A 27,499-nucleotide genomic window follows, 5' to 3' on the forward strand; every position below is an offset into this window, starting at 1 on the left:
GGTTGCCATGACGACCGGAGCTGGGCAGGTAGGAGCCCGGGTGAGGCCTCCAGAGCCGTCCTGCACAGCCTCCCTTGGGCGTCATCTTGATCCTGAGAGCCCCCTTAACTCCCTAGAGTCCAGGCCTCTCAGCCCCTGCACTAACTGGGGACCTGGCCCTTCTTCCCATGCAATGCCCGGCACGGAGCATGAGTGTCTGTGTATAAGTCAGACCTGGGTTTGAATTCTGGCTCTGTTATTCCCTACGTGATCTTGGTTAAGTCAGCAGTCACTCAGAGCTCTGGTTTGTCGCATGAATGGGGTGAAATAACAGTCCTGGTCTGGGGCAGGTTTGAACAGACAGCCACGAGGCCCAGAGAGTTCAGTGGCTGCCTGTCCGTGCAGCCACGCGTACACATGTACCGTGTCCCACACATAGCCTCCCCTCGGTGCTCTCTCTGCAGGACGGGGTGGGTGGGATGGTCTTCACAAGCCAGCGCAGGAGACTCCGGGATCACTGGCCACCTGACCCTACCCCACCGTGTCCCTGGTGGGCCCTCCCAGCAGGATCTGCAGGCTCTCAGGATGACTTGGGTGACAGGTCTGATGAAAGCAGAGAGAGAAATCTTAGGCCCTCGATCCTGTCTTCTCCTGGCCACCCTCCCCTCCACCCCCAGCCCCGCTGGGAGGTTCCTGGGAACCAGTTTGAAAACCACAGGACCTGTTCCACCTGGATAAGGTGGTGATAGCAGGACCTGGCACCCGGGAGGGTCGTGAGAACCAGAAACAGCAGAATCGCTGCCGAGTACTCACCCTTCACAGCTGGGGGCTGAGGCCCAGCGCAGATAAACCCTTCGTCCCCAGCCCACCCCCCCACCCCCCCCCCCCCCGCCCTGAGCTGCCCGGCACGTCCAGACTCCACTGAAGGTCTTCCCTGCTCAATCCTCCCAAGATGGACAGAGGAGGCCAGTCTCCCATCCTCTGACAGATGAGGGTGCTGGGGTCCAGAGGGCGGGCTGGCCGAGGTCACACAGCAGCGGCCCATCAGTCACAGACCGGCCCTCCGTGTCCCCCTCCAGAACTGCCCTCTTCGGAACACCTGAGTGTGGCTGATGCCACCTGGCTGGCCCTCAATGTGGTGTCTGGCGGTGGCAGCTTCTCCAGCTCCCAGCCCATTGGTGTGACCAAGATCGCCAAGTCGGTCATCGCCCCGCTGGCCGATCAGAACATCTCGGTGTTCATGCTGTCCACTTACCAGACGGACTTCATCTTGGTAAGCCATGACGCCGGCACCCCTACCGACGTGATTTGCAAAGTCTGTGCCCCCACCCCCATTTCATGATCTGCTCAGAGAGAGGTGAAGGGGACCTTGGGGTCATCAGTCCAGTGTCAGCATGGCCCAGGCTAGGATCTAGCTCCATCCACTACCTGCCCCTTGAGTGGACTATGTTTGGTTTGAACTGGATGCCAGATGTGTGGGCTTCCCAATCCCATACCACTTCCTCCAGGAGGGCAGGCGTTTCTGGTCACAGTTGTTGTTGAGTTGCTAAATCGTGTGGCAGTTTGCGACCCCAGGCTTCCTTGTCCTTCATTATCTCCCAGAGTTTACTCAGACTCATGTCCATTGAGTCGGTGATGCCATCCAACCATCTCATCCTCTGTCGTCCCCTTCTCCTCCTGCCCTCAATCTTGCCCAGCATCTAGGTCTTTTCCAGTGAGTCAGCTCTTCGCATGAGGTGGCCAGAGTATTGGAGCTTCAGCGTCAGGCCTTCCCATGAATATTCACGGTTGATTTCCTTTGGGATGGACTAGTTTGATCTCGCTGTCCAGTCACAGAGCCGACAGCAATTCCTGGCCACTGTTATTCATGCTCTTCTCCCATGGGGCGTGGCCATCCTGGAGGGTGTGGGCCCAGGAGGGGCAGGGGCAGGCCCGGCCCCGTTTTCTAAAGGGAGTGGGGCGTGGACCCACACATCCTGGCCCTCAGTGGAGCATCTTCTCCCCTCTGGTCCTTCCTCTGTCCCTGGAGAGTCACGTGTACCAGGTCCCTGGTCCCTGGTCCCACGTGCCCCTGTCCCAATCAGGACAGCGGGAGGACGGGAGGGGGATGCTGGTTCTGGGCACAGAATTTCAGAGTGAAGGGGCCGGTGCCCCCAGCCCCACTCCATCCGGGGATCATGGTACACTCACTTCATTGACTCCTCATCCCCAGGTGCGTGAGCGGGACCTGCCCTTCGTCACCCACACCTTGTCATCAGAGTTCACCATCCTGCGGGTCGTCAATGGCGAGACGGTGGCAGCTGAGAACCTCGGCATCACCAATGGCTTTGTGAAGCCCAAGATGGGTGAGTTGAGGGAGGGGAGGGTTGTGCAGAGAAACTTTAGGAAATGACCAGGTGCTGCCCCAGGGCACCCCCATTCTCAGAACCTCGGCTGAGGGCCAGGCATCACATGGTTCAACAGTCCTCAGACCCAGGATCTCCAAAGGGTGACGGATGTGGACATAGCCAGAAATGGCCAGGGGCCACTCCTGACCCAGCGCGGGGTATCAATGTGGGCCTCCCAGAAGCAGTGACTCTCAGGCTGAAAAACTTACAGCACAAGTAGGAGCTAATAAGATAGGTGGTGAAGTTTGGGAAGGGCTTTCTGGGCAGATGGCATGGCACGTGCAAAGGCCCAGGGGTCTGAGAATTAGGAGAGTTGCAGGGGGTGCTGGGAGCTGCAAAAGTGACTGGGGCCGGATCTCAGAGCCTGCCATTGGACTTCTCCAGAGCAGCTGCTGGCTGACCACCCCCCTCCTCCCAGGCCCCTTGCCGCCTCCTCTCCTCCTGCCCTCAGCATCCCTTGTATTTGTGCTCCCGCAGTCCAGAGGCCCGTCATCCACCCACTGTCCAGCCCGAGCAATAGGTTCTGTGTCACCAGCCTGGACCCCGACACACTGCCCACCGTTGCCACACTCCTCATGGACGTCATGTTTTACTCCAACGGGTAGGGCCCCCTCGGGGGCGAGGGGCTGCAGGGTGGGCCAAGGAGACACGAATCTGCCTACAAGCCCCAGTCTGAGGGGGGAGAAACAGACCTGCCCTGGGAGCTAATCTGAGGGAGGAGGCACAGACCTGCCCTGAGAGCTAGCTTGAGAAGAGAGACATGACTCTACCCCAGATCCCCTTTCTTAAAGGTGAGAATTGATTCATTGCAAACCCCAAAACTTGATGAAACCCCAGGCCCACATACAGATGTTATGAACACCCCAGGGTCCCCTGAGCTCCTGGGCAAGCCCAGTCATTTGAAGAGCCAGGGACTCAGGTTTTTTTCATTTGGTGGAGGACAACTTTACATTTTTCCTCCGGGCAGATTTTAAGTTTCGGCCAACACCAAGTGGGGTGGGGCCAGGGGCTAGCAAGCTGGCAGTGACCACAGACTGTGCCCTGAGATGTTGGCCAACACAGGGACAGAGAAACCCTGTCCAGGAAGGGGCAAGTATAAGCTCATGCAGAGAGCTGGCTGGGTCTTCAACACTGTGAAAGGCGGTGCTCACCCCCGTGAATGCCGTGGAATCACCTGCATCTCACCGGTGTGGAGACCAGTGCGGGGGCTCCCAGTATTGGGGGGCTCAGGGGTCCCCCAGCAAGGCAGGAGCAGAGCACGGATTTGGTCGGTGCCTGCCTGGACACCCCGTAGCTAACAGCCAGGGCAGGTGGGCCGGGCGCGGGTCAGGGTGCAGTGGGTCCCTCCTCCGCCGCTCACCATCTCGCCCGGCCCCCAGAGTGAAGGACCCGCTGGCGTCCGGCGATGACTGCGACCACATCCGCTTCTTCTCCTTCTCCCTCATCGAGGGTTACATCTCCCTGGTGATGGATGTGCAGACCCAGCAGAGGTGAGCCGGGCCCTGGGTGGAAGCTGACGATGGGCCTGTTACCCACTCGGTCCTAACAAGTCCCCGCCCCAGCCCTTCATTGCAGGTGAGTGGCCCCACCTTACAAATGACAGGCCACTCAGAGACGAAGGCCCTGAGTCACCCAGCGCCATCCAGTGCTGTTTGACCCCCCCACCCCATCCCTCCAGTCTGGAGCTGAGGAGGGGTACCCTGACCAGCCTGAGCAAAGGGGGCAGTTGTTCCAAAGCACAATCCCAGCTTTGCCGTCCTGCTCCCCACCCCACCCACCCCTGGAGGAGGAAGGTGCAGAGCGCGTGGGCTGAGGGCTCGGAGGGTCCTAGGGGCCCCTGAGTTCCAGCCCAGCATCAATGCCCCCGCGACAGGGAGCGTTCCAGGGACAGCTGGCAGAGGGTGCACTCTCAGCATCTGGGGGTTGACATATCTTGCTCCCTTTTAAGGTTTCCTAGTAATTTGTTGTTCACGAGCGCATCTGGGGAGCTCTGGAAGATGGTGCGGATCGGAGGACAGCCTCTGGGATTTGGTGAGCCCCTGGGATTCGACACTGTTTTATGTGTAGTTGTGGGTATCTGTTCATCCCATACTCATTCTAATTTATCCCCCCACTGACCCCCTTTCCCCTTTGGTAACCATGTTTATTTGCTGTGTCTATGAGTCTGTTTCTGTTTTGTAAGTGAGTACAGTTTTTTGGGGGGAGGGGGTGCTGGGCTGGGTCTTCGTTGCTATATACGGGCTTTCTCTAGCTGCATTGAGTAGGGGTTACTCTCTAGTTGCAGTGCTCCGGCTTCTCACTGTGGCGGTTTCTCTTGTTGTGGAGCATGGGCTCTAGGCACTGGGGCTTCAGTAGTGGCAGCTCGTGGGCTCGGCAGTTGTGGCACACAGGCTTACTTGCCCCTTGGCATGTGGAGTCTTCCCAGAGCAGGGATTGAACCCAAGTCCCCTGCATGGGCAGGTGGATTCTTAACCAGTGGACCACCAGGGAAGTCTGTGGATTAGTTCATTTGTATCATATTTTAGATTCAACATGTAAGCGATATCATAGGATGCTTGTCCTTCCTGATTTTCTTCCACCTCATCTTCTTTATCCATTCATCTGTCAGTAGACATTTCAGTTGTTTCCACGTCTTGGCTGCTGTGAACACAGGGACGTGTGTTCCTTTTCAAATTAGAGTTTTGTCCAGATATATGTCCAGGAGTGGGATTCCTAGATCACATGATAATTCTACTTTTAGTTTTCTGCAGAACCTCCATATCTGTTTTCCATAATGGCTGCACCAACTTACATTCTCACCATCAATTATAGGAAGGTTCCCTTTTCCCCCCAGCTTCCCCGGCATTTGTTATTTGTAGACTTTTTTTAATGATGGCTCTTCTGATTGGGGTGAGAGGTGGTACCTCATTGTCATTTTATATGTATTTCTCTAATAATCAGCCATGTGTATCAGCTTGTTTTTTTATTCCCAGTTTTGGTTTAGAGTTTACCAAAGCACACCCAGTATAATAACATTACAGAAAAAAGAAAGTCAGGATGAAGGGAGAATTGAGGTGGGATAGTGAATGAAACGTGAATCATCTTAGCATGTGTAGTTGCTGAGTGCTGCTTTGAGTGGCCTCATGGGCAGGCACCAGGGGTCCTAGCATTTGGCATATAAGAAGCAGCAGTGGAACCTGCCTTCCTGGAGTGTGGAGGGTGTTAAGGCCAGGCTGATAGCTATAAATAGCCCTGCAAGGCTTCCCGAGTGGCTCAGTGGTGAAGAATCCACCTACCAGGGCAGGAGACACAGGTTCGATCCCTGATCCGGGAGGATCCCACATGCCGCAGAGCAGCTAAGCCCATGCGCCGCAGCTATTGAGCCGGTGGTCTAGAGTGTGGGAGTGTCAGCTCCTGAAGCCTACACGCCCTAGAGCCCGTGCTCTGCGACAAGAGAAGCCACGGCAATCAGAAACCCACACACCACAACCGGAGAGTAGCCCCCACCTGCTGCAACTCCAGCAAAGCCCATGCAGCCATGAAGACCCACCTCGGCCAAAAACAATTAAAAATAGCCCTGCAAGAAAAACAACTTTTTGAGAATCAGAAAGATTCTAGATTGGCAGACGCCATATGTTTTTGACCATGGCTTGCCGGAAATGTGTTTTCCATCAGAGCCCAGCACACACATACCCTAAACAACTCTACAGTTTCACAAAACTGCACTCACGGCAGTGCTGTCCGAGCTCTTGGCCCTTCCCGTTCCTGTTGTCTTTTGTTGTTGTTGTTAGTTTTATTTACTTATGTTTGGCTGCGCTGGGTCTGTGCTGCTGCCCGAGAGCTCTCTCTAGTTGGAGAGAGCAGGGGCTACTCCCTAGTTGCAGTGTCCAGGCTTCTCATTGCGGTGGCGTCCCTAGTTGCGGAGCACAGGCTCCTGGCCTTCGCTCATTGCAGTGCGAGGACTTCGTTGCCCCGCAGCATGTGGAATCTTCCCAGATCAGGGATCGAACCTGGGTCCCCTGCATTGGCAGGCGGATTCTTAACCATCGGACCCACCAGGGAAGTCCCTTATTGTCGCTTTCTAAAGCGCTAGTCACCAGCCTTCTAAATTCATGTCCCAAACAGGTCACCAGCCACTGTTTGAAAGGTACCATTCTAGTCCCTCATCTCCCTCCCGCCTTATTTTATAGAAATAAAAGTGAATGTGTCTGTAGTTTAAGAATCTTAGGACACAACCAGTCTCCACCACGTAGCAGGACAGTCACCAGGAGTGCAGGCACGAGGCCTGTACGACCGCCAGAGGGGCCTGTGGGTCCCGCCAGGAGCCCCGGGAGACCAGGCAGAAAAGCAGGAGCTTGAGAGACCTGGCGGGGAACGACCGAGGCTGCGCTGGGTGCCAACAGCGGGGAGGGCTGAGCGTGGTCCCCGCCTCTGTCCCCAGATGAGTGCGGCATCGTGGCCCAGATCTCCGAGCCCTTGGCTGCCGCAGACATCCCCGCCTACTACATCAGCACCTTCAAGTTTGACCACGCACTGGTGAGTGTTGGGCACCCACCCCGGGGCAGGGGAGGCCTGGTCCGGCGGCTCCCAGATGTTTACTTCCCGCCCCTCACAGGTACCGGAAGAAAACATCAACAGCGTCATCAGCGCCCTGAAAGTCAGCCAAGCAGAGAAGCACTAGAAGGGCCCCTTCCGCTCCTCCCCATCCGCGTCCCCTCCCCAGGCCTGGACCCGGCCCCACCCTGAAGACTCTTCTTGCAGTATTTCTCAACAGACTGGAAAACCGGCCCCGGGGCCCCCAGAGGTGGGGTCTCTAGGAGACACCCCCCGATGGCTGACCCCGCCAGGCCTGGACCCAAGCCAAGGCCTCCCCATGCCCTTCTCCTGCCTTCCTGGAGCCCCCAGACCCTCCAGAGAGCACGCCCTCTCCTCCTCCCCCACCCTCACTCCAGAAAATGATGTCCAGGGCCAAGAGAGCTTCTCCGCTGACCCACCTTCTCGTCCAGTCTCACCCACGGCCGAGGGCAAACGCCAAAGGAAGCTGGTGCCTCCGGGACACTGGGGTACCGATTCTCGCGTCATCTTGGGGGGCTGGCTGAGCAGGGCCGAGTTCATAGAGCCGGGGAAGGCCCTCATGAGGGCAGGGGCTCTGGACCCCATCTTGTCTCTGGTCCCATCGGCTCTGGGCTGGTCCCTGCAGAGTGGAGGCCAGTGGGCGGCTCTCTAATCCTGTGCTGGTGAAGCTCTGAGGGTGGGGCCCTGAGCTGGGGGGGACCTCGGCCACCCAGAACCTTCCTTGGCTGCCAACCACAGGGCCTGTACCCCGACTCCCAGCAAGACTGCCAAGGGGGCCCTGTCCAGACCTTCCCCACCACAAGCGCTCATCCTGGGGGGTGGGGGGGTGGTTCCCAGGAGACCCACCAGCCTGGGGCAACAGCTCCTATCCCGTCTGCTTTCCCCGGACCCTCCTGGGGCTGGCAGAGCCTCAGTTTTCCCCAAGTGGGGGCATCCCCAGCATTCTGAGCTGGGGTTTTCTTAGGTCACCCCCACCTCCCCAGCAATCAACGAGACCAGCACAGGGCTCCCCCAACGTCCTGCCCTCCTCTCCCTGCCCCGCTTGTGGGGGAACATGGAAGGCCCCTGCCCCCAACTCGCCCGCCCGCCCACCCCTCTGTCCAGGGACCGTGGGGTTCATGAGAATTTGACCTGGGAGGCAGCTTATCTGAGCCTTAATAGAGAAAACCATACCTTGTAGCTTCCTATTTAATGTGTTTGTTACCCAGGCTGCGACTGGCAATAGTTTCAGGGGACAGGGCCTGCAGACGCTGTCGGGACCCAAAGTGTGACATCGCTTGGTTTGACATCCTGTGGCTCCAGGGACAGGCTTGAGAATTGGAGCTGCCGCCAGGGGCCTTGGCTTTCCCTTCAGAGCAGGCAGCTGGGAGCAGAGGTCAGTTACGATCCAGGGGTCCCCAGGGGCACCCCACACAGAGCTGCCAGGGCAGAGTGGTTCTAAGCACTGTTCTAAGCGTGTCTAACCACTCTGAAGGTTAGTGGTTTTAACCTTCAGAGGAAGGTTTGACGGGCTGTGGGCAGACGGACAGCCAGGTGGCAGACCAGCCCCCACCCCGGAGAACAGGGCGACGCCCCTGCCTCCTCCCCAGCTGGCGGTGTTGTCTGGGCCATCCCTGAGAAGCTGGGAGGAGAGGGGCCATTCTCTTGACCGGGTGAAGCCCCACTCTCCCCCTTCTCCAGGCCACATGGGACCCTCTGAGCCCTGGAAACCCACCCAGTGATGGAAGCGTGTCTCTGAATCCTTACAGATGTTCAGAGCCCAAGCACTGATTCGGAACCTCTTTTTTGGAAGTCATTTTGCACAAAACTCCAGAAAAACCAAAACATGTCAGTTGTTTGCTGGTTCCAAAACCGGGGTGACCGTGTGGGCAGGGCAGCCTCCCACGTCCTGAGCACCCCCTCTGTTCCGGGAAGGCCTTGATTTTTCTGTGGTGTACCCTCCAGACCCCTTCCTGTCAGCTCCTGCCCGTGTCGCTCCCCCGCCTCTCCTCCCCGCCAAGCTAGTGTGTCGGCCCCGTGACCCCAAGAAACGTGTGATCCCCCCAGACCCCCTAGGACGTAATTGTACACACATATAAATACCTGTGTTTTATGTTGATATAGATATATACTGTAAATAGCATATATACTTGAGCAATATATATGTTAATATATACCGTGTGAGCGTGCACACACGTGTGTGCGTGTATGTGTGGGCGTGAGGGCCTCCGCCCTGCTGTGTCTGCCGTGCACACAGGCACGTTTTGAGCCACCATGTATTTTTAATTCAAGTATATAGGCAATACGATGATCAGAGAAGCTGGCTGGCTGCCTCGGCCCTGACTTGAGAGAATCAGACCAGCAACCGAGAACAGAGCCCCAGGGTAGGGGTTGAGGGTCCCTACCCCCTCCTCCCTGAATCTCCTTTGAAAGCTGGGATCCAGCCCCTCCCTTTAGTTCCATTTCCAAGGCCCCTGGACACCCTTGTTTTATTTTGGGGACAGGGCCATAAAGGGGAAGCGCGTTTGAAAAGGAACAGCCCCTTCGCCATTGCCCAGTCCAGGTCTGCTTCCACCCCGCAGCACCTCCATCACTGGATTTCTTTCACCTGCAAGGTTAGAAGCCACAGGTTCTTTCCTCGGGTCTCCTCCTGGGGACTGGCCCCAGGTAACCGAGAAAGAGATGGAAGCCCTGGACATTGTTTCCTTGAGAGGTTGGTGCAAGGATTCGGCTCTCCAGGTTACACTGGTGTGTATCCAACCCATGGGCTGGGAACCCCACCCTCTGTTTCCCAGCCCTCCCCATCCTCTTGCCATGCGGGGAGGCCAGAGCATCCTCAGTGTCTATGTGCCCATGAGCCAGTGACTTGATGTCCAGCAGTCTGGGGAAGAGAAAATGATCACCCCACTGGCTGGCTGCCCCCAGGGGTCTCCAGACCCACAGGGAGGCGGCCCGAAGGGGCCCTGTTGAGCTGAGACGCTCTTGGCTCGGGCTCACTGAGCATGGAGCCCCGGAGCCGCCACCAGGGTCCCAGCTGTGTCTCGTGTGCGCTGTTCCCTGGTAAGAAAAGCGCAAACTGTCTCACCGCCCCCTCACTCCTCACCTGCCTCATCCGTGAACACAGGGTGAGAGGTTAAGGTAGGGAGAGTGAGGGAGATGGGGAGTCGAGACCCCCACTTCGCCCCCACCCCCCGTTATGAAAATCTGCCTCTTTGGTTCAACACTCAACTTGCACTCCCCTGGCTCCTAAGAAACCCCTTTCCACCTCAGCCCCAGTCCTGGCGCAGCAGAGACTCAGCAGTGCCCACTCGACACCCCCTCTCTCCACGGGGGTCTCCAAAGCCCCCTAGGAGGTGGTGCCCTCCCCACTGCCCTCCACCCAGAACACCCATCCAAGCAGGAGAGGCTCACAGCCCTCCCTTCCCCAGGATTCAGGGGTCCCAGAACCCCCGAAGCACCAGCATTCTCCCCCTCCCGTCAGCTCCAGGCCCCAGGCCCCCGGTGGGGAGGGAGGGACCGGGTGACCTGGAGCTGGCCACTGTGACCTCCCCATTCAGGCAGCGCACCACACAGTGACCAGTGTGGTGTGCCCAAAAGATGCATGGTCGGCTGGGGCATGTCCCCTGGGAGGTGACAGAGGAGGAGGCCTCAGAGCTTGGGACAGGAGGCTCTGGGGTGACAGGAAGGGCCAGGCCCCGACCCCAAGCCAAGGGCACCATTTGCCTGATGACTGAAGATGAACCTGCCCACCCGCCACCAGCGCCTTCCAGTCACAGTTCCCAGCCACCCTGGGCCACCTTTCTGAGTCCCTGGATCAGGATGTGGGCACAACCAGGGCCCGTCCCAGCCCCAGCTACGAGTGGGGACCTTCCAGGTGGTGGCTGATGAAGGTGTATGGCCACTTCCCTGAGTGAAAATGGTAGGGGCATAGAAAGGAAGTGCCCCCAGTCTGTCTGCCCAGCCAGGGCTGGGGAGTCGTCAGCCTGCCACTGTCATGGCCGCCATGAAGTGGAGTCAGCTGTTGACTTGGCAAACAGCCTGGGGGAGGGAGGTCGATGGGGTCTCCCAACAGTGGAAAGACAGGGGTTTTGGCTTTTCAGGTTTCCCGGATGCTGTGCTGAGGCAAGGGCGAGGCCTGGAGTGGGCAGTAGGCTCTATTCAGAGAGGCTGCCTGGGAGGGGCGTGACCAAGATGGCGCCTGTTGGTCGACCAAGATGGCGGACGGTGGTCAGCCCAGCAGAGGGCAGGCTTGGGAAGAGTGGCCGGGACTTGTGAGGGGAGTTGAGCCTTGGTATAGCTAGATAGCTTTTCTTACACTCCAGTTTCTTTTCCTTTCTTTCATTTTTCAAATTAGAGGCAGCAAAAGGATTCTTTTCCATAGACCAAGGGAGAAAGCTGTGGGGTGGGCTATGGCCTTCAGCTTTGAAACCCAAATCCTCCGGGAAAGCCTGTTTTCTTGGGAGGGGAGGATGGGAGCTGTGGGCTGAGGCAACCTCTGCCCTTGGAGCTGAAGGCCCGGGAACGGCCTGGAATGGAGGTAGAAGCCTGTGGCCTGGCCCGTGGCTTCCGTGGGCAACCTGGAGGTGAGGGGGCTTGTGGCTCTTGGTTCTTGGTCGGGCAGGCTGTGAGAGTGAGAAGGTTGGGAGTCAGAGCAGCGTTGGCACACGTGTGTGTAAATGTGCATGTGAGTGTGAACGTGTGCTGTGTCAACACTGGTGTATATGGGAGCACACACCTGCAGAGCCCAAACTTGAGCAAAAGGACTGACTCGTTCAGTATTTCAAGGCCTCGGTGTATTCTTACTGTGGGCCACATGCAGAATTGAAGGGGTGGGGATGGCAGGCCTCGAACTCCCCTTGACTTTGTTAAGACCGCTCCGGGGAGGGGGCAGGCTTCCCCGGTGGCCCAGACGGCAGAGTGCCTGCAGCACAGGAGACCCGGGTTCGATCCCTGGGTCGGGAAGGTTCCCTGGAGGAGGAAATGGCAACCCATTCCAGTGTTCTTGCCTGGAGAACTCCATGGACAGAGAAGCCTGGCAGGCTACAGTCCATGGGGTGGCAAACAGTCGGACACGACTGAACTACTGACACTGGGGAGAGGTCAGAGGGGTCCCCATGGGGCCCTGCTCCACCCTGCAGAGGCCCGGTGGTCCACGCGGCCAGCCCCAAGGGCTAGATCTGCCCAGCAGACTCCTCAGAAGCAGCCAGCCCTGAAGACAGTATTTACAAGGAGAGGTTCTGGGGGCCAGTGCCCCCCTTGCATTGGGGCTCATCCACAGAGAGCGTCCATCCAACAAGGCCAGAGTGGGGGGCAAGGAGCTTGTGGAAAACAGGCCAAATTCAGGTCCCGGGGCAGAGGCCAAGCCTAGTGCATCTTCCTGTCCACTGCTTCAGCTTATCTTGTTCAGAAAACGGTCCAGGGAGAGCAGGGCAGCATTGGCTCCAAAACTGGAGGTGGAGTGGAGAGGCTAACGGCAAACAAAATCCCAAGCTCTCCTCCTGCTCTTTGCCAAAACCATTTCCGTTATCCCGAGACGGGGGTGAGTGGCTGTTGGCTGCACAGCGGGGTTGAGAGGCCTCTGCCCTGCCCGGGGCCTTGCCTTGGGGGTCTGGCACACCCCGGGTCACCAGCAGTACCAGTGGCACTTAGATCTATCTGTCCCACGTTCTGGGCACGGGGAGAACAGAGCAGCCCTGCCCAGGGCCCTCACGCTTTCTTTCTTTCTTGAAGAAACACAAAACCCTCGAGATTCATGTACTGTATGACGGAGAGAAAAAAAGTACCTAATGTTCCCCCCAAAAAGACAGTATATTTTGTACTTTGTAAAGTGTTCATTAAAATGGAAGAAAAAACAAATGATGCTGGCTGACGGCTGTCTGATTTCATGCTGATCCGGGGCCACGTCTCCTGCCTCCCTTCTCTGTGCCGTGGTTGGGGGAACAGCGGCCTGGAGCTGCGAGGAGGCAGAACAAGAATATGAGAGGAAATCGCCCTGAGAGCAAGAGGGGTTGTCTTAATGCTGTGTAACACGTTGCCCCCAAAGCGTAAGGCTTTAAAACGGTCCATCTGTGTGTCTTGGTCTCTGTGGTTTGGCATTTGGGAACAGTTTGGGCTCAGACTCTCAGGAGGCTGCAGGCATCTGAGAGCCTCTGCTGGGACCAGAGGGTCCATTTCTAAGGTGCTCCCCTCCACAAGGCTGGCGAGATGGGCCTGGCTGCCAGCCCGTCCCCGCATGAGTCTCCACTGCTTGAATGTCCTGACAGTAAGTGCTTGGTTTTCCCCAGAGTAAGTGATTCAAGGACCAAGGCAGAACCTAAAAAAAAAAAATTGTTTTTCTTCTAGCCTCAGAATTCATGTACCATCCTTTCCACCATGTTCTGTCATCATTGCAGCCCAGCTCTGACTGAGCCCTGGAGGAGACCATAGGGGTGTGAAAACCAAGAGGTCAAGGTAACCTTGGGGCCACCTTGGCCTGGCTGCTACATTCACCATCCCCCCCCCCACCTCACATCTCTGGCAGAGGTGGGCCTGGGGGTCGGGGGCCCTGCTGAGGACGTCACACCCCCAGGAAAAGGTCTCTTGGGGCTGGAAGCCCAGGAGCTGATGCCTCCAGAGAAGACACCTGAGGTCAGGAGGCTTAGCATCCCTCCCACAAGCACTCTGGAGTTGGGACTCCTGCTCCCTTGGCAGGTGGACACAGGCTGCCCTGGCAAGAAAGGCTTGAGGAACTTCCCTGGGGGCCCAGTGGTTAAGACTGCACTTGTAGTGCAGCGGGCATGGGTTCAATCCCTGGTCAGGGAACTAAGATCCCACATGTTGTGCGACATGGCTGAAAAAAATAGAGGCCTGAGACCAGCAGGTTTGGACCTTGCGCACCCTCATTCTGCTCCTCGCTGGTGTTCTCCAGGGAGGGCAGGTGTGAGCAGGGCAGGGCTCTGCCTACATCAGACCCCACACTCCCCCCCAGCCCTGCCTTGCAGGAAAAGTAGCCCTAACAATGGGAGGGGGTGAAAACGGGAGCTGAAGCGCTCGTTCACCACCCTCAGTCCAAGGAGGTGCTTGGACCCTCAGTCCTTCTGGCTGCTGCAAAGGCTTTTCTTCCTGGGGTTTGCAAGCACAAAGCACCCTCCTCAACCCCTCACATTTCAAACAGGGGCCACAGCATCGGTGGGGACTCAATTGCCCCTAACAGTGGCAAAGGCCTCCTTTTCCCACTGCTCATTCATGTTTAGTGTCTGTAGGGCAGGGCCAGACCTCGGGTTGGGGGCTGGCAGCAGGGCACACTGGAGACCCAGATGATTCCGCCACGGCCCCTGGCCCCTGAGTTGCTCCAGGTTTAAAGATGTGGAAATGGGCTATTTCGGGGAAGTGCGGTGCCAGGCTCGACCACAAGGGGATGCTGCCGTGCCCTGGGGCCATGACCACAGTCAGGCAGGAGGAAGAAGTAGTCAGGATGTTAGGTTGAGCTTGGTTAAGCCAGGGCACCCAAACAGAAGGGACAACAAAGGCGCAGAGAGCCTAGCAGAGAAGCGGGGAGAAGTAGGGGAGTGCGGAAATGGACGGGGCTGGTAGGAAATGAGGCTGAAATACAAGGTGGGTTGTCAGGCCAGCTGGAGGCCTCACAGTCCACTACAGACCGTGGGGAGCCGCGGAGGACTTCGTGCAAGAGATCAAACTTCGCACCTGAATGGTGAGTCTGGGTTACTGAATATGGCTGATAGGAGAAGGAGAGGGGGCAGCCAGGGGCCCAGCCGCCTATCTCAGGAGAGATGACCCTGGCCGACTCAAGAGCCTTCCCAGTGCAGTCAGGAACGGCGGGTACCGTGGATGTGGGGGGACTGGCTGGTGCCCCTCCCCCCAGCCAGGCATAATTCCACGTGGGAGCAGCTTGGCTGCTGCGTGGCGGGGATCTCACCACAGCAAATCACTCCTGGAGGGTGGGAGGGGTTCCCTGTGCTGGGACCGCCCCCCAAAGAGTGATTCAATTCTTGGCTTCAGTATAGTTTTTAAAGTTCCCCAACTCACTCTTAGGGGCTTCCTTGATGGCTCAGTGGGTGAAGAATCCACCTGGAGTGCAGGAGATGCAGGTTCAATCCCTGGGTCGGGAAGCTCCTCTGGAGGAGGAAATGGCAATCCATTCAGTATTCCTGCCTAGAAAAATCCCATGGACAGAGGAGCCTGGCAGGCTACAGTCTGGAGGGTCACAAAGAGCCCCAGCACGGAACCCGCTCTTAAAAATACAGGGCCACAGAAGGAAAGAGCACCCTCAGTGGTCACTCTGCCTTCCCTTTGGTTTTTTGGTTTTTTATTAAATTTTATTTGGCTGCTCCAGGTCTTAGTTGTGGTATGTGGGATCTAGTTCCCTGACCAGGGATCAAACCTGGGCCTCTGCATTCTAGCCACTGGACCACCAGGGAAGTCCCCACCTGCCCTTGGTTTGATCATGTGTAACCCTGCTGGTGGGGATGTGGGGGGCTCACAATGGTGAAAAGCTCTCCAGAGGGAGCGTGTGGAACGAGATCGTTGTGATGGTCGCACAAAAGACTAATAGGCTAAACCCACTTATACACTTGAAAATGGTTTTAGAGTATATGTCTCACATTTCCATTTTTTTAAAAAAACAATGTCCTAGAGAAGCCAGATGTGGATGCACCGCAGGAAGGATGGCCAAGAAGATGGGAGTTACTCCAACAGCCCCTTGATAGCTGTCAAAACTTAAAAGAAGGACCCAGGCATCTTAGAAGAGATAGTCTACCGCGAGAGCCAGTGGTGGAGTCCTTTTGCCTTTTCAGGGGTCTGCACTGGCCCCAGCTACTGACCCCAAAGTCCATGAACAGACGCAGTCTGAGTGTGAGAGGAGAGGTCACATCAGGGCCAGCCCGGGGTTGCTTCACTCAGGGTGTCAGCCACGCATCTGCTCATGTGAGAGGTGTCCAGAGCCTGACCCTTCGCAGGAACAAAAAGAGAAACACAGCGACCAAGCCAGTGGCACAGAAGGCCTCTCTGTTCAATGCTGTGGGGCTGGGGAGTGGGGCTGGGAATGAGAGGACAGAACTGGAGAGAGAGAGGAGCACAGAGGAAGTCGTGGGAAGGGCCTGACACATCCCCTCCGGCCAGGAACCCCCGTCACCCACAGACGGATCGGCTGTGCTGCCTGGCCGGGCGGAACAGACCCGGCCAGCGTTGTCTTGAGTTTTAAGACAAATCTAACTGTGTACCTTCCCTGGTGGCTCAGATGGTAAAGATTCTGCCCATGACGCAAGAGACCCAGGTGCCATCCCTGCGTCAGGAAGACCCCTAGAGAAGGAAACAGTGACCCACTCCGATATTCTTGCCTGGAAAACCCATGGACAGAGCCTGGCAGGCTACAGTCCATGGGGTCACAAAGCGTCAGACACGACTGAGCGACTCACACACACAGTGTCCGAGGAGGAGGTAGTGACCGGATCTTATCGTAGCTGCCACTTACGGGGAGGCTAAAAACCACCCCCACCTTCAACGGAGACCACCCCCCATCACCACCATCCCCTACGGTCCCTGAGCATCACTGGGGGGTCCCCTGACTGCCCTTCGGGGGCATCACTCTCTGCAAATCAGTATGAGCTTCGAGGCGTGTATCTCCCGGAGGACGGGTTACTGTTCACCGCCAGGGTGACGTGGTCCTTGGCCCAAGAGGGACTCTGGGAAGGAAAATGACAGTTTTCAATTTCTGTTTCAAGTTTATGGAAGACCTTTGCTGTAAGGAACACAAGAACTGGTCGGCCCACAGAGAAGTAGTACGAGCCCAGGTGAGGAGGGGTCCCAGGACCACACCCCACCCGCAGACGCCACCTGGTGGTTCCCACCGCCTCGGGCCACAGCAGGGACGTCGACAGTGACCGTCCCACTTTAAATGCCACCCTCCCAGCATCGCCCCCCCCTCCTGCTTTTTCTCCACAGCCCACGCAAACATCTAACACACTTCGTGCTTGGCTTGTTGATTGTTTTGCCTCCTCGAAATGTAAGCATCATGAGACCTGCTTGCGGGGGTTTTCTGTCCCCATGTGACTCATATGTGATCAACAATACTTGGCACATACAGGACACAACAGTAAACATTTGTTGAGTGAAGAGCTAAAAGGAGGGGGATGTATGCACACCTCGAGTGAGACCCTGGTTTGTGACATGATAACCGGTTATTTTTATACAGCGTTCTCTCCCAGTCGCAGTGAGGGGGCAGGACTGTCTTCCAGAGTTCTTTTCACTGGCTTCTAGTAGCCTCTTTACCAAATGCCTTGTTTTGGAAAGCTAATCCCTAAATGATTAGGTTAAAATAAAAAGGCCTCTCAAGTTCTTAAAAATGAAAAGGCAGAAAATAGACTTTATTCCGAAAAAGACTTTTAAAAGATTGTTAAAGAAAAGGACATGTTGTGTTACTAACACAAATGTTTTTCACCGTCTGAGTTTTCCTTCTCCAAGGCGAGCACTCCAGCCAAGCTTTTGCGGATTGTGTTCAAAGCCCTTGGCCCGTAGAAATCTGGCCTTGCTCATCTTCCCAAGGGAAGATGAGGTCTTCCGAGCCAGGCAGGAAGAAGTGTTAGAAGGTAGGTGACTGCTGCAGGCCCACAGGGTTGCAGGCTGGCGCCCATGGGCATTTCCAGGGAGGACCCCGTGCAGGGCCATCAGCGGGTATCCCAGAGCGCACAGAGACGGCTGAGCGGGTAAGCTCTCTGAAGACCAGACGTGACACCAGATGCCACCGTGTGTCCCCGAGAAGGAGCCGAGATGAAGCAGATCCTCCTCGCCCTGCCAGGGCCACTCAGTCCAGAGGCAGAGTCTGTGCCAAACGCCTCACCCTGGGCAGGAGGGGGGACCGCCTCCAGCACTTCCAGGCACCCCGCTCCAGGCTGCGGGAAGCATGGCCCAGCACACGGAGGGCCCTGACCCTCTCGGGCCCCATCCAGAGCCCCGCGGCCGCCCTGGCTGAGCAGGCCAGGCGGTCCTGAGCCCAGGGCCAGGCTCCAACAGATGGAGGAGGCAGTTCAGATGAAGGACCTGGCCAGAGTCACCATGTGATCCACACCACACGCCACGTCCACGGGCTCCCCAGGCATAGTCACCTGAAAAAGCGAGACCCGGCGCACCGTGAGAGGAGGGGGCCTGGCAGGGGCCCAAGGCGGGCCTGACCCTGGCTCTGCCTCTGGGTCGGTGACGGAACCGCTCAGCCTCAGCCGCCTACCTGGAAACAGGGGCTTACACGCACCTGGCAGGTCAGCTGGGAAGGGCCATTCCAACTCCGCACACCCAAGAGGCCACTCTGGGCCCCTGCGTGCACCGTCCCAGGACATGGACACCCCCCAGAGGCTGCTCCCTGTGAAGGGGACTCCCCAGAGGGGTCTGCCCCAGGGGTCACCAGACAGCTCCCTGAGCGGCTCCAGAAACTGTCCCGCCCTGTCCTGCCCATGGGGCCCACTATGGCCCACTGCCAGCCCAGTGTCTTCACCCGCTTCACCCATCAGCCCCAGGCCTGGGCAGGCTGCTCCCAAGTCCCATGCACCCTGGAGGAGGGGTGCTGACTGCGTCTCAGAAGGGGTCAGAGGCCTGGCTGGCGGCCCTGCCAACACTTCATCACCGGCAGGGCCAGCCCTCCGGGTGACGTGCAGACAACCCTGCGCGGGTGTGGAGGCTACGGCCTGGCCTGCTGGCCTTTACACAGACGCTCATCATCCCACAGCTCCACAGCTGAGCCCTGGAGAAGGACAGAGACACACACACACTTCACGGTGCCCATGACACAAGCGGGGTCTCCAGGCCCACACAGCCCCCCAGTTCTCCAGGAGAAGGGCACTTGGCTTTCTCCTATTGTTGTTGTATTATTTTTTTTTGTTGTATTATTATTGTTGTTATCATTACTGTTATTGATTCGAATAGGTGATAGTCACATGGCTACCATATAAAATGACATTCAGTAGAAAAGAAAGCTATTATTGCCTCTGGATACCACCAAGTCATCATCTGCCCTGCTCCCCACCTTCCCTCAGAACTGGAAACAACTTCTCACTGGTTTCTGCTCTTCCAAGAGATTCTGGGTGCGGAGAGCCGGTGGGGGTGCGGTGTCTCCTTAGAGCTCCCATCTCGGCTCCTCCTCGGCCTCTGCCGGACACGAGTCCTGCCCGCCCTCCCCAGGGCGGCAAAGTGACAGCTGGAGACAGCTCTGCAACAGCCTGCGGAGTTTACTGAGCTTCCGAGGGGACGGCCCCGGCCAGATGGCCTGGCCTTTTAAAAGCCCAGAGGCAGCAGCGTCCACGGTTCAGAGACAAGTCCATTAAGGGCGCCGGGCCGCAAGACAAACGGACAGTAGCACCAAGTCATGCTGCCCGCCCTGCTCTAAACAAACGCCCTCAGCAAAACCTGTTACAGGAATCACTGAGCAAACATGCCGCGGTGCCCCCGGCTCATCGCAAAGGCTCAGAGCTGCATAAAGTGTTCCGGGCTGGCCATGGAAGCAGAAGAAAACATGCTGCCCGGGATGACCGGCCAGGTGAGCTCCCAGCAACCTCCCCAGCCACGAGGGCGCCTTTACTGACCTTCCCCGGGGGAGGCCACTCTCTGCGCGCCTCTGTCCTTGTTCCCCAAGGGCTGTGGCCCGAGAGCCCAAAGCAGAGGGGGCCACATTGCCCTGGCTGACACTGGCCCCGGGAGCCTCTCTGGGGAGAAGCAGGCGGCTCCCCCGGTGACCGGCCCCTCGAGTCCAAGAGACGGCTGCCCTCAGCCGTGTTCTGTTTGTGTCTGCCCCAAGGTTGAAAGGAGTTTCTATTTTAAACCAATTTACACTCCCATTATCGCAAAGGCAAACAGTTCCAGAAGCTGAACCCTATCTGGCCTGAGTAACTCTGAAAAGTATGAGCAGAATTAGTGTAAGAGCAACTCTCTACACAAGGACAAGCTCCCAAGACATACACCCACCAGGTGAAGGACAGAGGACACATGCCCACCAGGTCAGAGACAGAGGAAGGCCGCAAGGACACTGGACCAGCTGTGACCAGGCCGCTAGACTCACCACATCCCCTCTCAGCTGCACCCGGAGACACCCTGCCCAGCACCCAGAAGTGGGGCCACACCCCAGAGGGGAGCCCGCCCAGCCTGCGAGGAGGCCCGGCCCCGCAGTGCACCATCCCCCAGGGCATCACAACTGCCGGAGGCCAAGAAAGGGGCCCTGAAGGCAGAGGGTCCCGAGCCTGGGCTCCAACCAACCAGAGGGGCGCACAGCGCAGGGGAGGCACAGTCTGCAAAGGACCAAGTTCACACTGCAGCCCAGCCCAGAGGACAGCTGAGCCTGGGAAGGCACGTGCAGGGGCGCAGGTTGGGGGGACAGCCCCACCTTCACCAGCAGAGCGCCTTGCCCCCAGGATGGTCGTCACCCATCGATGGAAAGGGAGAGCACCGCCTGGGCGGGGGTGCAGCCTGAGCCCAGACCCGCGGGGCCACTATTGCGCAGAGGTCTCCCACGGCAGGGGACCCAGCTCAGGCCCTCACAGGGGAGGGGGGCCTTGGTGACATCTCAAAGTCAGACACTGAATCCGAATCGGGGCTCTGCTTCTCACTAGGTGTGTGACCTTAAAGAGATCACTGAACCTCTCTGAGCATCAACGTGGAGCAGGAAGACATCCTAGATGCTTCCGGAAGGAGAGGCTTGGATCAGGTGACTCAGAGGTCACCTCCTGGGCCTGTGAACCATGAGAAAAGCCCCGGCTCTGTGCGTCTAAGAGTAACCAGTTAGTACTACTATAGGAGCTACAAATACAGTTTTACTTTTTTTTTTCCCTTTTGTGGAATACTTTTTAAATGATGTAACATATCCCTGCTGAAGATGAGTTAGAAAATCTAGTTTTTAAGGAATAAAAATCACGTGCAATTCAACAAAGGAAACTATAAGCAAGGTGAAAAGACAGCCCTCAGATTGGGAGAAAATAATAGCAAATGAAGCAACAGACAAAGGATTAATCTCAAAAATATACAAGCAACTCCTCCAGCTCAACTCCAGAAAAATAAATGACCCAATCAAAAAATGGGCCAAAGAACTCAACAGACATTTCTCCAAGGAAGACATACAGATGGCTAACAAACACATGAAAAGATGCTCAACATCACTCATTATCAGAGAAATGCAAATCAAAACCACAATGAGGTACCATTATACGCCAGTCAGGATGGCTGCTATCCAAAAGTCTACAAGCAATAAATGCTGGAGAGGGTGTGGAGAAAAGGGAACCCTCTTACACTGTTGGTGGGAATGCAAATTAGTACAGCCACTATGGAAAACAGTGTGGAGATTTCTTAAAAAGCTGGAAATAGAACTGCCATATGACCCAGCAATCCCACTTCTGGGCATACACACCAAGGAAACCAGATCTGAAAGAGCCACATGCACCCCAATGTTCATCGCAGCACTGTTTATAATAGCCAGGACATGGAAGCAACCCAGATGCCCATCAGCAGACGAATGGATGAGGAAGCTGTGGTACATATACACCATGGAATATTACTCAGCCATTAAAAAGAATTCATTTGAATCACTTCTAATGAGATGGATGAAACTGGAGCCCATTATACAGAGCGAAGTAAGCCAGAAAGATAAAGACCATTACAGTATACTAACACATATATATGGACTTTAGAAAGATGGTAACGATAACTCTACATGCAAAACAGAAAAAGAGACTCAGATGTATGGAACAGACTTGTGGACTCTGGGAGAAGGCAAGGGTGGGATGTTTCAGGAGAACAGCATTGAAACATGTGTATTATCTAGGGTGAAACGGATAACCAGCTCAGGTTGGGTACATGAGACAAGTGCTCGGGCCTGGTGCACTGGGAAGACCCAGAGGGATCGGGTGGAGAGGGAGGTGGGAGGGGGGACTGGGATGGGGAATACATGTAAATCCATGGCTAATTCATATCAATGTATAACAAAAACTACTGTAATGATGTAAAGTAATTAGCCTCCAACTAATAAAAATTTAAAAAAAAAAAAAAAAAAAAAAAATCACGTGCAATTGTTTTTTTAAGTGAGACAACAGAACAGACTGGAGAAAGGTCCAACTACTCAATATCAGACTAACTTTAAGGATTCCAACCTAGCTGATCCAAAACCTGGCTCCTGTCCCCATTGCTCTCCCCGAGCCCCAGCCCCACATCCTGGAGCTGGCACGGACCTCAGCACCATCCTCCCACCCCAACCAAAAGGTGCCAAGGGGGTGAAGGAGCTCTGCAGATGCCCAAGAGGAGACAGCATGTGGCCCGAGGGCGGCCGTCACAGAACAGACCAGAGCATCCTTGCCCTGACAGCACAGGGGCCGGGAGCGTGTCAGAGGGATGCTCGGGGGTCCAGCCTGAAGAGCAAGGGGTCCGCCTGCAGGCCTGGTGCCCCCTGCTCTGCCTCAGAAGCCAAGCCTGGCCCGGCCACCTCAGCAATGAAGACACCCTATGATGTCAAACCTGACTTCACAGCTGATGTTCACTCTAATTTAGAGAAAATGAAGGCAGGTGGGGAGCCCCGAGTCACAGTGGTCATTCATTCAATACCTGGTTGCTTGGCCATTTCCCAAGCTGCCCCCGCAGAAGGGAGCCCTCTGGGTGGGGTCGGAGTTCCCGAAGGACAAGCGGGATCCTGACTGCCCCACGCCCCCACCCCTGGAGCAGCCGGCCACTGCCTGCTGCCGCAGCACCGCTCTTCTCCTGGGCTAAGACCCCCAGGGGACAGCGGGGCTGCCCCACCAGGCTGGGAACAACTCGGGGACACACTCATCTTTCCCCAACAAGTTCAAAGCCTCCCTTCTGACCAGTGTCTTTTAGAGACTGCACCGGAGGCAGGGCCAGCCGAGTTCACGGGAGCCAGGAGAGCCAGCCGCTAAGGGAAGGGCTGGGAGAAACAGCCGCTGAAATACCAAAGTGCCTCCAGACACTTTCTGTGGGTTTTTGACAGATAAATCTTCTTTTTAAAAATTTAAAACATTTCTTTTGCATTTTTATGTGTTTTTTTAAAAGATGCTTTTACACAACCTCAAAACACATTATTAAAAACAACCCTTCAAAACAAAACATTCAGGCACACATGCACACACACACACAAGCACACAAGCATGCATGCACACGAGTGCCTGCTTCTCTACAGAGACCATCTCCGGAAGGGAAGGATGAAACCAGAAGCTGCCTCTGGGACAGGAGATGGGAGGCTTATTTTTCATAATATGTTTTGTACCAGGTCCATATGTTCTGTACTCAAAAGAATAAATAGCCTTGTTTAGAAGAACTTAAAGAACTGACTTAGTAAACAACGTGAAGATAAACTATAACTGAGGAAGGAATCTCCTTCCCCTTTAATTTTGAAATGAGCCTTTTTGTATAATTGCACCCTCCTCCTGAGAAGAGCCTTTATGTTTGAATCTGGTGGCTGTGGTAAGGCACTCTAAATATTAAACATCCTGCTTTCTTTTAAATTCGCTGTAAGACACTCCTCTCCACAGGCCTTGGTAAACAGCTCCTGGCACGTCAGCTCCTTCATCCCGACCCCCTCCCTCGTGGAGAGCCGGGACCCCGGCCTGCAGCTCACCCCTCTGAGGCACCCTAAGGACAGCACGAGACCGGAGCCCCAGGACCCGGTCTGGCCCGGCTGCCGCGTCCAGTGTCGGCTCCGCAGGCACGCCCTCAGAACGCCCGGCCCAGCCTTACCCTCCACGGGAAGTACTGGTCTTCCAGGCGACCGATTCCCAGGCACCCTCGGATGTTCTTGCCCCACACAAACAGCTCTCCTCGGTCTGCAAAGAAAGAACAGTGGCTCGGTTGGGGCTTAGGCCAAAGGCAAGTCTCCAAGAGGAGGAAGGGTCATGAGAATAGGCCTTCTAGAAACTGGTACAAAAAGATCAATGTTAACCTTCAATTTCTCCCAGCTTTATTAATGCTTGCTTTTGAAGGGACAAGTAAACAGTACCATCCCCAAACCAAATCTGGGTGTCCCAGCCCAGATTCACGCAGCGTACTTCTCAGGGGAGATGAGCACATGCCCAGAGGTGGGCCCAGGGGCTCCTATGCATATAGCCCCCTCTGCTCAGCCCTTGTGAACAACCCCCATCACCCAGCTGTGTGACCCTGCCCTCCACAATCCTGAGATCTCAGCATCCTCAAATCCCAGCCACACCCTGAGAGAGTGAGAAGTGGGATAATCTGTCACTCCTTGTCTGGTCTCAGGAGCATTTGGTCAAGTGACACATGGCGATGGGGCACCTCTCTGGGCTGGGACTGCATCTGTGTGCTAGAAGCGGGGGCGGCAGGGGGACCAACAGGCATGTTCCCGTCCTCGTCTGGGGGGAGCCAGTCCAACCGCGAAAAATAAATAACCCAACAAATGCATGATTTCCAACTGTAACAAGCGCCACGAAGGAAGAGGCAGGCAGAGTGCTGCAGGGACAGGCCAGGGCACTGAAGCCAGACTGGGGCTCCGGGAACCGCAGCCTCCAGGACGAAGCCCCAGGCTGGGAAGGGCTCTCGGTCCAGACTTCCTCCCACACCGGCGTGGGGCGTCCTCAGCAGAGGCCCCACTCACCAGCCCCAGCGGGCAGCAGCCTCTGGTCGTGGGAAGAAGCAAGGACACTAGGAGCTGGGACTGAAGCCACCTGCTGACTCAGTAACGGGCCCTCCGGTGACAACGTCAGAGCCCTCTGCTCGGCCCGCTCTCCTGGCCTTCCCCCCTGAGAGGACACCTCAGGGCGAACCAACTCCAACCGCCAGGTGGCCGCAGGCAAACGCCAGGCCCAGGGACAGGGGAGACACCGGGCCCCGGGGCGCCCTCGACTGAGGGACAGTCACTGGGAGGGTGGCTGTTGGTCCTGGGGGAAATCTAAGCAGGATTTCATTTCCGTGTGACCCACACGGCTACATGGCAGAACAGCAGACAGAGGAATCTACCTTAGTCGCAGGTGAAGGCTGTGTGTGGATTCTGAAGTTCGTGACTTTGCACACAGTTAAGCCTTAAACATTGGAGAAATTACAGATAATCATTACCTCTAGAATTCACCCATACTGACTCTTCTTTGCCACATGGGAACAGCTTTAAAACGCTCATGTGACACACACAATTGCAGATGGAGGTGGCCGACCCTGCGTGGGGGGCGGTGAGGGTTCACCCCAGGTCCCCCTGCTATCATGGGGGTGCCTCAGTGCACAGTCAGACAACATCACACCCACCAGCACAGCAGCTGCCGCTGCTTCAGAACCCCCAAACCCGAAATGCAGGCCGTGACTGAGAGGTGGTGAGGACTCTGGAACCTCCAGAGAGTGCTTATCTGGAGCGGTCCTCACGTTAGCAGGAGGCCACAGAACACAGACGAAGGTGACCCCAAACTGACTGTCCCAGCCCAGATGTTTTAAGAAGAAAATAACTACTTGCCGTGAGACGAAAAGGGCTTTAAGTTGCAAGGAAAAAGCGAATTTATAATACTTAAAAGTCATAAAATGAAATCTATTTAGCTCAGTGTTACATTTCAAGTCAACTAGAGAGAAGCAAATTGGCCCGACAGCCGCGGTGGCGGGATGAGGGCTGTAATCAAGAAGCGCAGACACGCTGGAGGTCTGCAGGGTAACTGGAGAACTCATGGCTTTTTAACTGGGCAGACCTCTGAGAAAGCCTCCATTTCCGCCTCCCCTTTGATCACTCTCCCCCGGCACTTTGGAGAAACCGGGCACGTCCACCTCCTGGAAACCACAGGCCTGTCTGACACACGCGCCTCCTGCGTTCCAGGCTGGATAAGGGGTGGGCGCGGCCAGGGGACCAGGAGGAAGCCCTGCGTGGTCACTTCCTGCTCGCCCACCACGGATGTCGCCAAACCCCCACTGGTTTCCCCCGGGCCCACTCCAGGGTCCCCTCTTCCAACCACCGACGGTGTCCTCTTGAGAAACTCACTGTAACGTTAGCCTAACCACAAACCAGATGAACCGAAAACAAACCTCCGGGATGAAAAGGAGACACACATTACACAACCTCAAGCCAAACAACTTCTGGATCAGCCGCTCTCTTTAATTATCCACACAAGGGCGCCACTCCGCTGGACGGATGGAGCCTGAGAGCAGCCCCCGGCCTGGGGCTGAACCCGAGAGGCAGAGGCCCGGCCAGGCCTTAGGGCCGCACGGGCTCGGTCACTTACTGGTCAGGGCGGCAAAGTGGCTGAGTCCGCAGCGAATGCGGGAAACCTGGACGCCCGGGTTGAACTCCGTCAGGCCAAACAGAGTGGGTGGAATCATTTCTGGAAGAGCGGTTTCCAAGAGGTTTGGTCCCTTCCCAAGAATTCCGTAGCCCCAGACGAAAACATGTCCTTCTCCTGGATTACAGTAAAAACAACGGTCAGGAAGTCAAACCAAGCACAGCCCTCCCTCTCAAGAAATTCAAACCACACCACCAAGATGTGTTACATCCACATGCATTTTTTTTCCTTTTTTCTTTTCCCTCTTCTTGCTTGGCAAGAACATGTTGAGATAGACACTTAAATTAATGTTTCTTTTCTCCTCTTTCAAATTCGTGCTTGTGGAGGATGTCTAGCCAACTAACCAATCTCAGCACACAAACATCCCACATCTTGACCGTGCTGGACGGGGCTGCTCCATAAATCACCCAGACCCCACGTGAACACGGGAGCCTTACAAGGACAGCTTTTCCCGACACAGAGCAGGAGATCGAGCCAAGTACCCACACAACTCCTGGCCAGATTCTAAAACTCGCAATGACTTTCAGGTTATAAGAAGTTTAACACTGATCAGAGGGGCCAGATGCGTAATCCCAGGGGGCGTGGCTCTCAGGTGCCCGCACAGTCTCTCTGGAGAAGGCAGGGCTGGAGTCTTTGGCCCAGGCTTAGGGAGAGGAAGCGAGCAAGCCAGAGGTCTGCGATACAAAGTTCTACGCTGGCTCTTTGTAAACATATAAATCACAGCTGCTAGCCTTCTGTCAAGAACATCAGTCACCCTCCCCCACTGTGGACTGAACTCTGATCTTCCCACAGGCCCACTCCCCACGCTGAGAGCCGGACCCAGTGGACACCAGCCCTTCCGCACCCATCCCACCCGCAGCTTCCCAGTAAACAGCCCGCAAGAGGGGCTCACCGTTTAATACCGCACAGCCTGTGCCCCCACACGCAGCCTGCTTCACCAGCCCCACTCCTGAGAAGGGCAAGCACCGGGGGACGTTCACCTGCATAAGAGGAAGGGGCCACACCGTTAGGAGGAAGACAAACCAGCGAGAACTTGGAAACACTTTCATGTACAGGGTAGGTTTAAGTCCCAGTTCATTCATGCCCTCCCCTAGAAAATCCCGAATACTGCCCAGGTGCTGAGAGTCTAACAGGGCACGGGGGAGACGAGGGAGCAGGACACCCAGTCCCACTCTGGGAGTGTAGTCCAGTGGAGGAGGCAGATGTCAGCCAAGATGAACACAGGATGGACCTGCGCTGAGCACAGTGCAGGGGAGCAGGGGGGGTCTCAGGGCACGTGTCGGGAGAGCAGTCAGGAGGAAGCAGCCGGGGGGAAGAGAAGGAAACCCCAGGTCGGGCAGGTGGAAGTGCAGAGGGGGTGAGGCG

General features: G+C 56.2%; 2 protein-coding genes across 7 annotated transcripts in view; one reads left to right on the forward strand and one right to left on the reverse strand.

Moving 5' to 3' along the window:
- CASTOR2 (cytosolic arginine sensor for mTORC1 subunit 2) overlaps window positions 1–9,073 on the forward strand; it is a 51,017-nt gene extending 41,944 nt beyond the window's left edge. Inside the window, exons 3-9 of the mRNA XM_070460202.1 lie at window positions 1,059–1,252; window positions 2,192–2,324; window positions 2,844–2,967; window positions 3,746–3,856; window positions 4,315–4,397; window positions 6,787–6,881; window positions 6,961–9,073. Of these exons, the coding sequence (XP_070316303.1) occupies window positions 1,059–1,252; window positions 2,192–2,324; window positions 2,844–2,967; window positions 3,746–3,856; window positions 4,315–4,397; window positions 6,787–6,881; window positions 6,961–7,026 (806 nt within the window). The 3' untranslated portion in view covers window positions 7,027–9,073. The remainder of the gene's footprint in view (window positions 1–1,058; window positions 1,253–2,191; window positions 2,325–2,843; window positions 2,968–3,745; window positions 3,857–4,314; window positions 4,398–6,786; window positions 6,882–6,960) is intronic.
- A 2,597-nt stretch (window positions 9,074–11,670) lies between these two features.
- The window catches only part of RCC1L (RCC1 like), a 32,946-nt gene continuing 17,117 nt past the window's right edge, over window positions 11,671–27,499 (reverse strand). For 3 of the 6 annotated variants that reach the window (XM_020894898.2, XM_020894895.2, XM_070460199.1), the window contains exons 8-11: window positions 27,027–27,114; window positions 26,078–26,251; window positions 23,610–23,695; window positions 11,671–12,852 (exon numbers count right to left, since the gene is read on the reverse strand). In XM_020894898.2, the coding sequence (XP_020750557.2) occupies window positions 12,523–12,852; window positions 23,610–23,695; window positions 26,078–26,251; window positions 27,027–27,114 (678 nt within the window). In that variant the 3' untranslated portion in view covers window positions 11,671–12,522. Of the gene's footprint in view, window positions 12,853–14,924; window positions 15,014–17,229; window positions 17,999–23,609; window positions 23,696–26,077; window positions 26,252–27,026; window positions 27,115–27,499 lie in introns of those variants that run through there. The other 3 variants (XM_070460198.1, XM_020894897.2, XM_070460200.1) reach the window with 3 other exon arrangements.

Source organism: Odocoileus virginianus, chromosome 33 (genome assembly GCF_023699985.2).
Source record: "Odocoileus virginianus isolate 20LAN1187 ecotype Illinois chromosome 33, Ovbor_1.2, whole genome shotgun sequence".
NCBI lineage: Eukaryota > Metazoa > Chordata > Mammalia > Artiodactyla > Cervidae > Odocoileus > Odocoileus virginianus.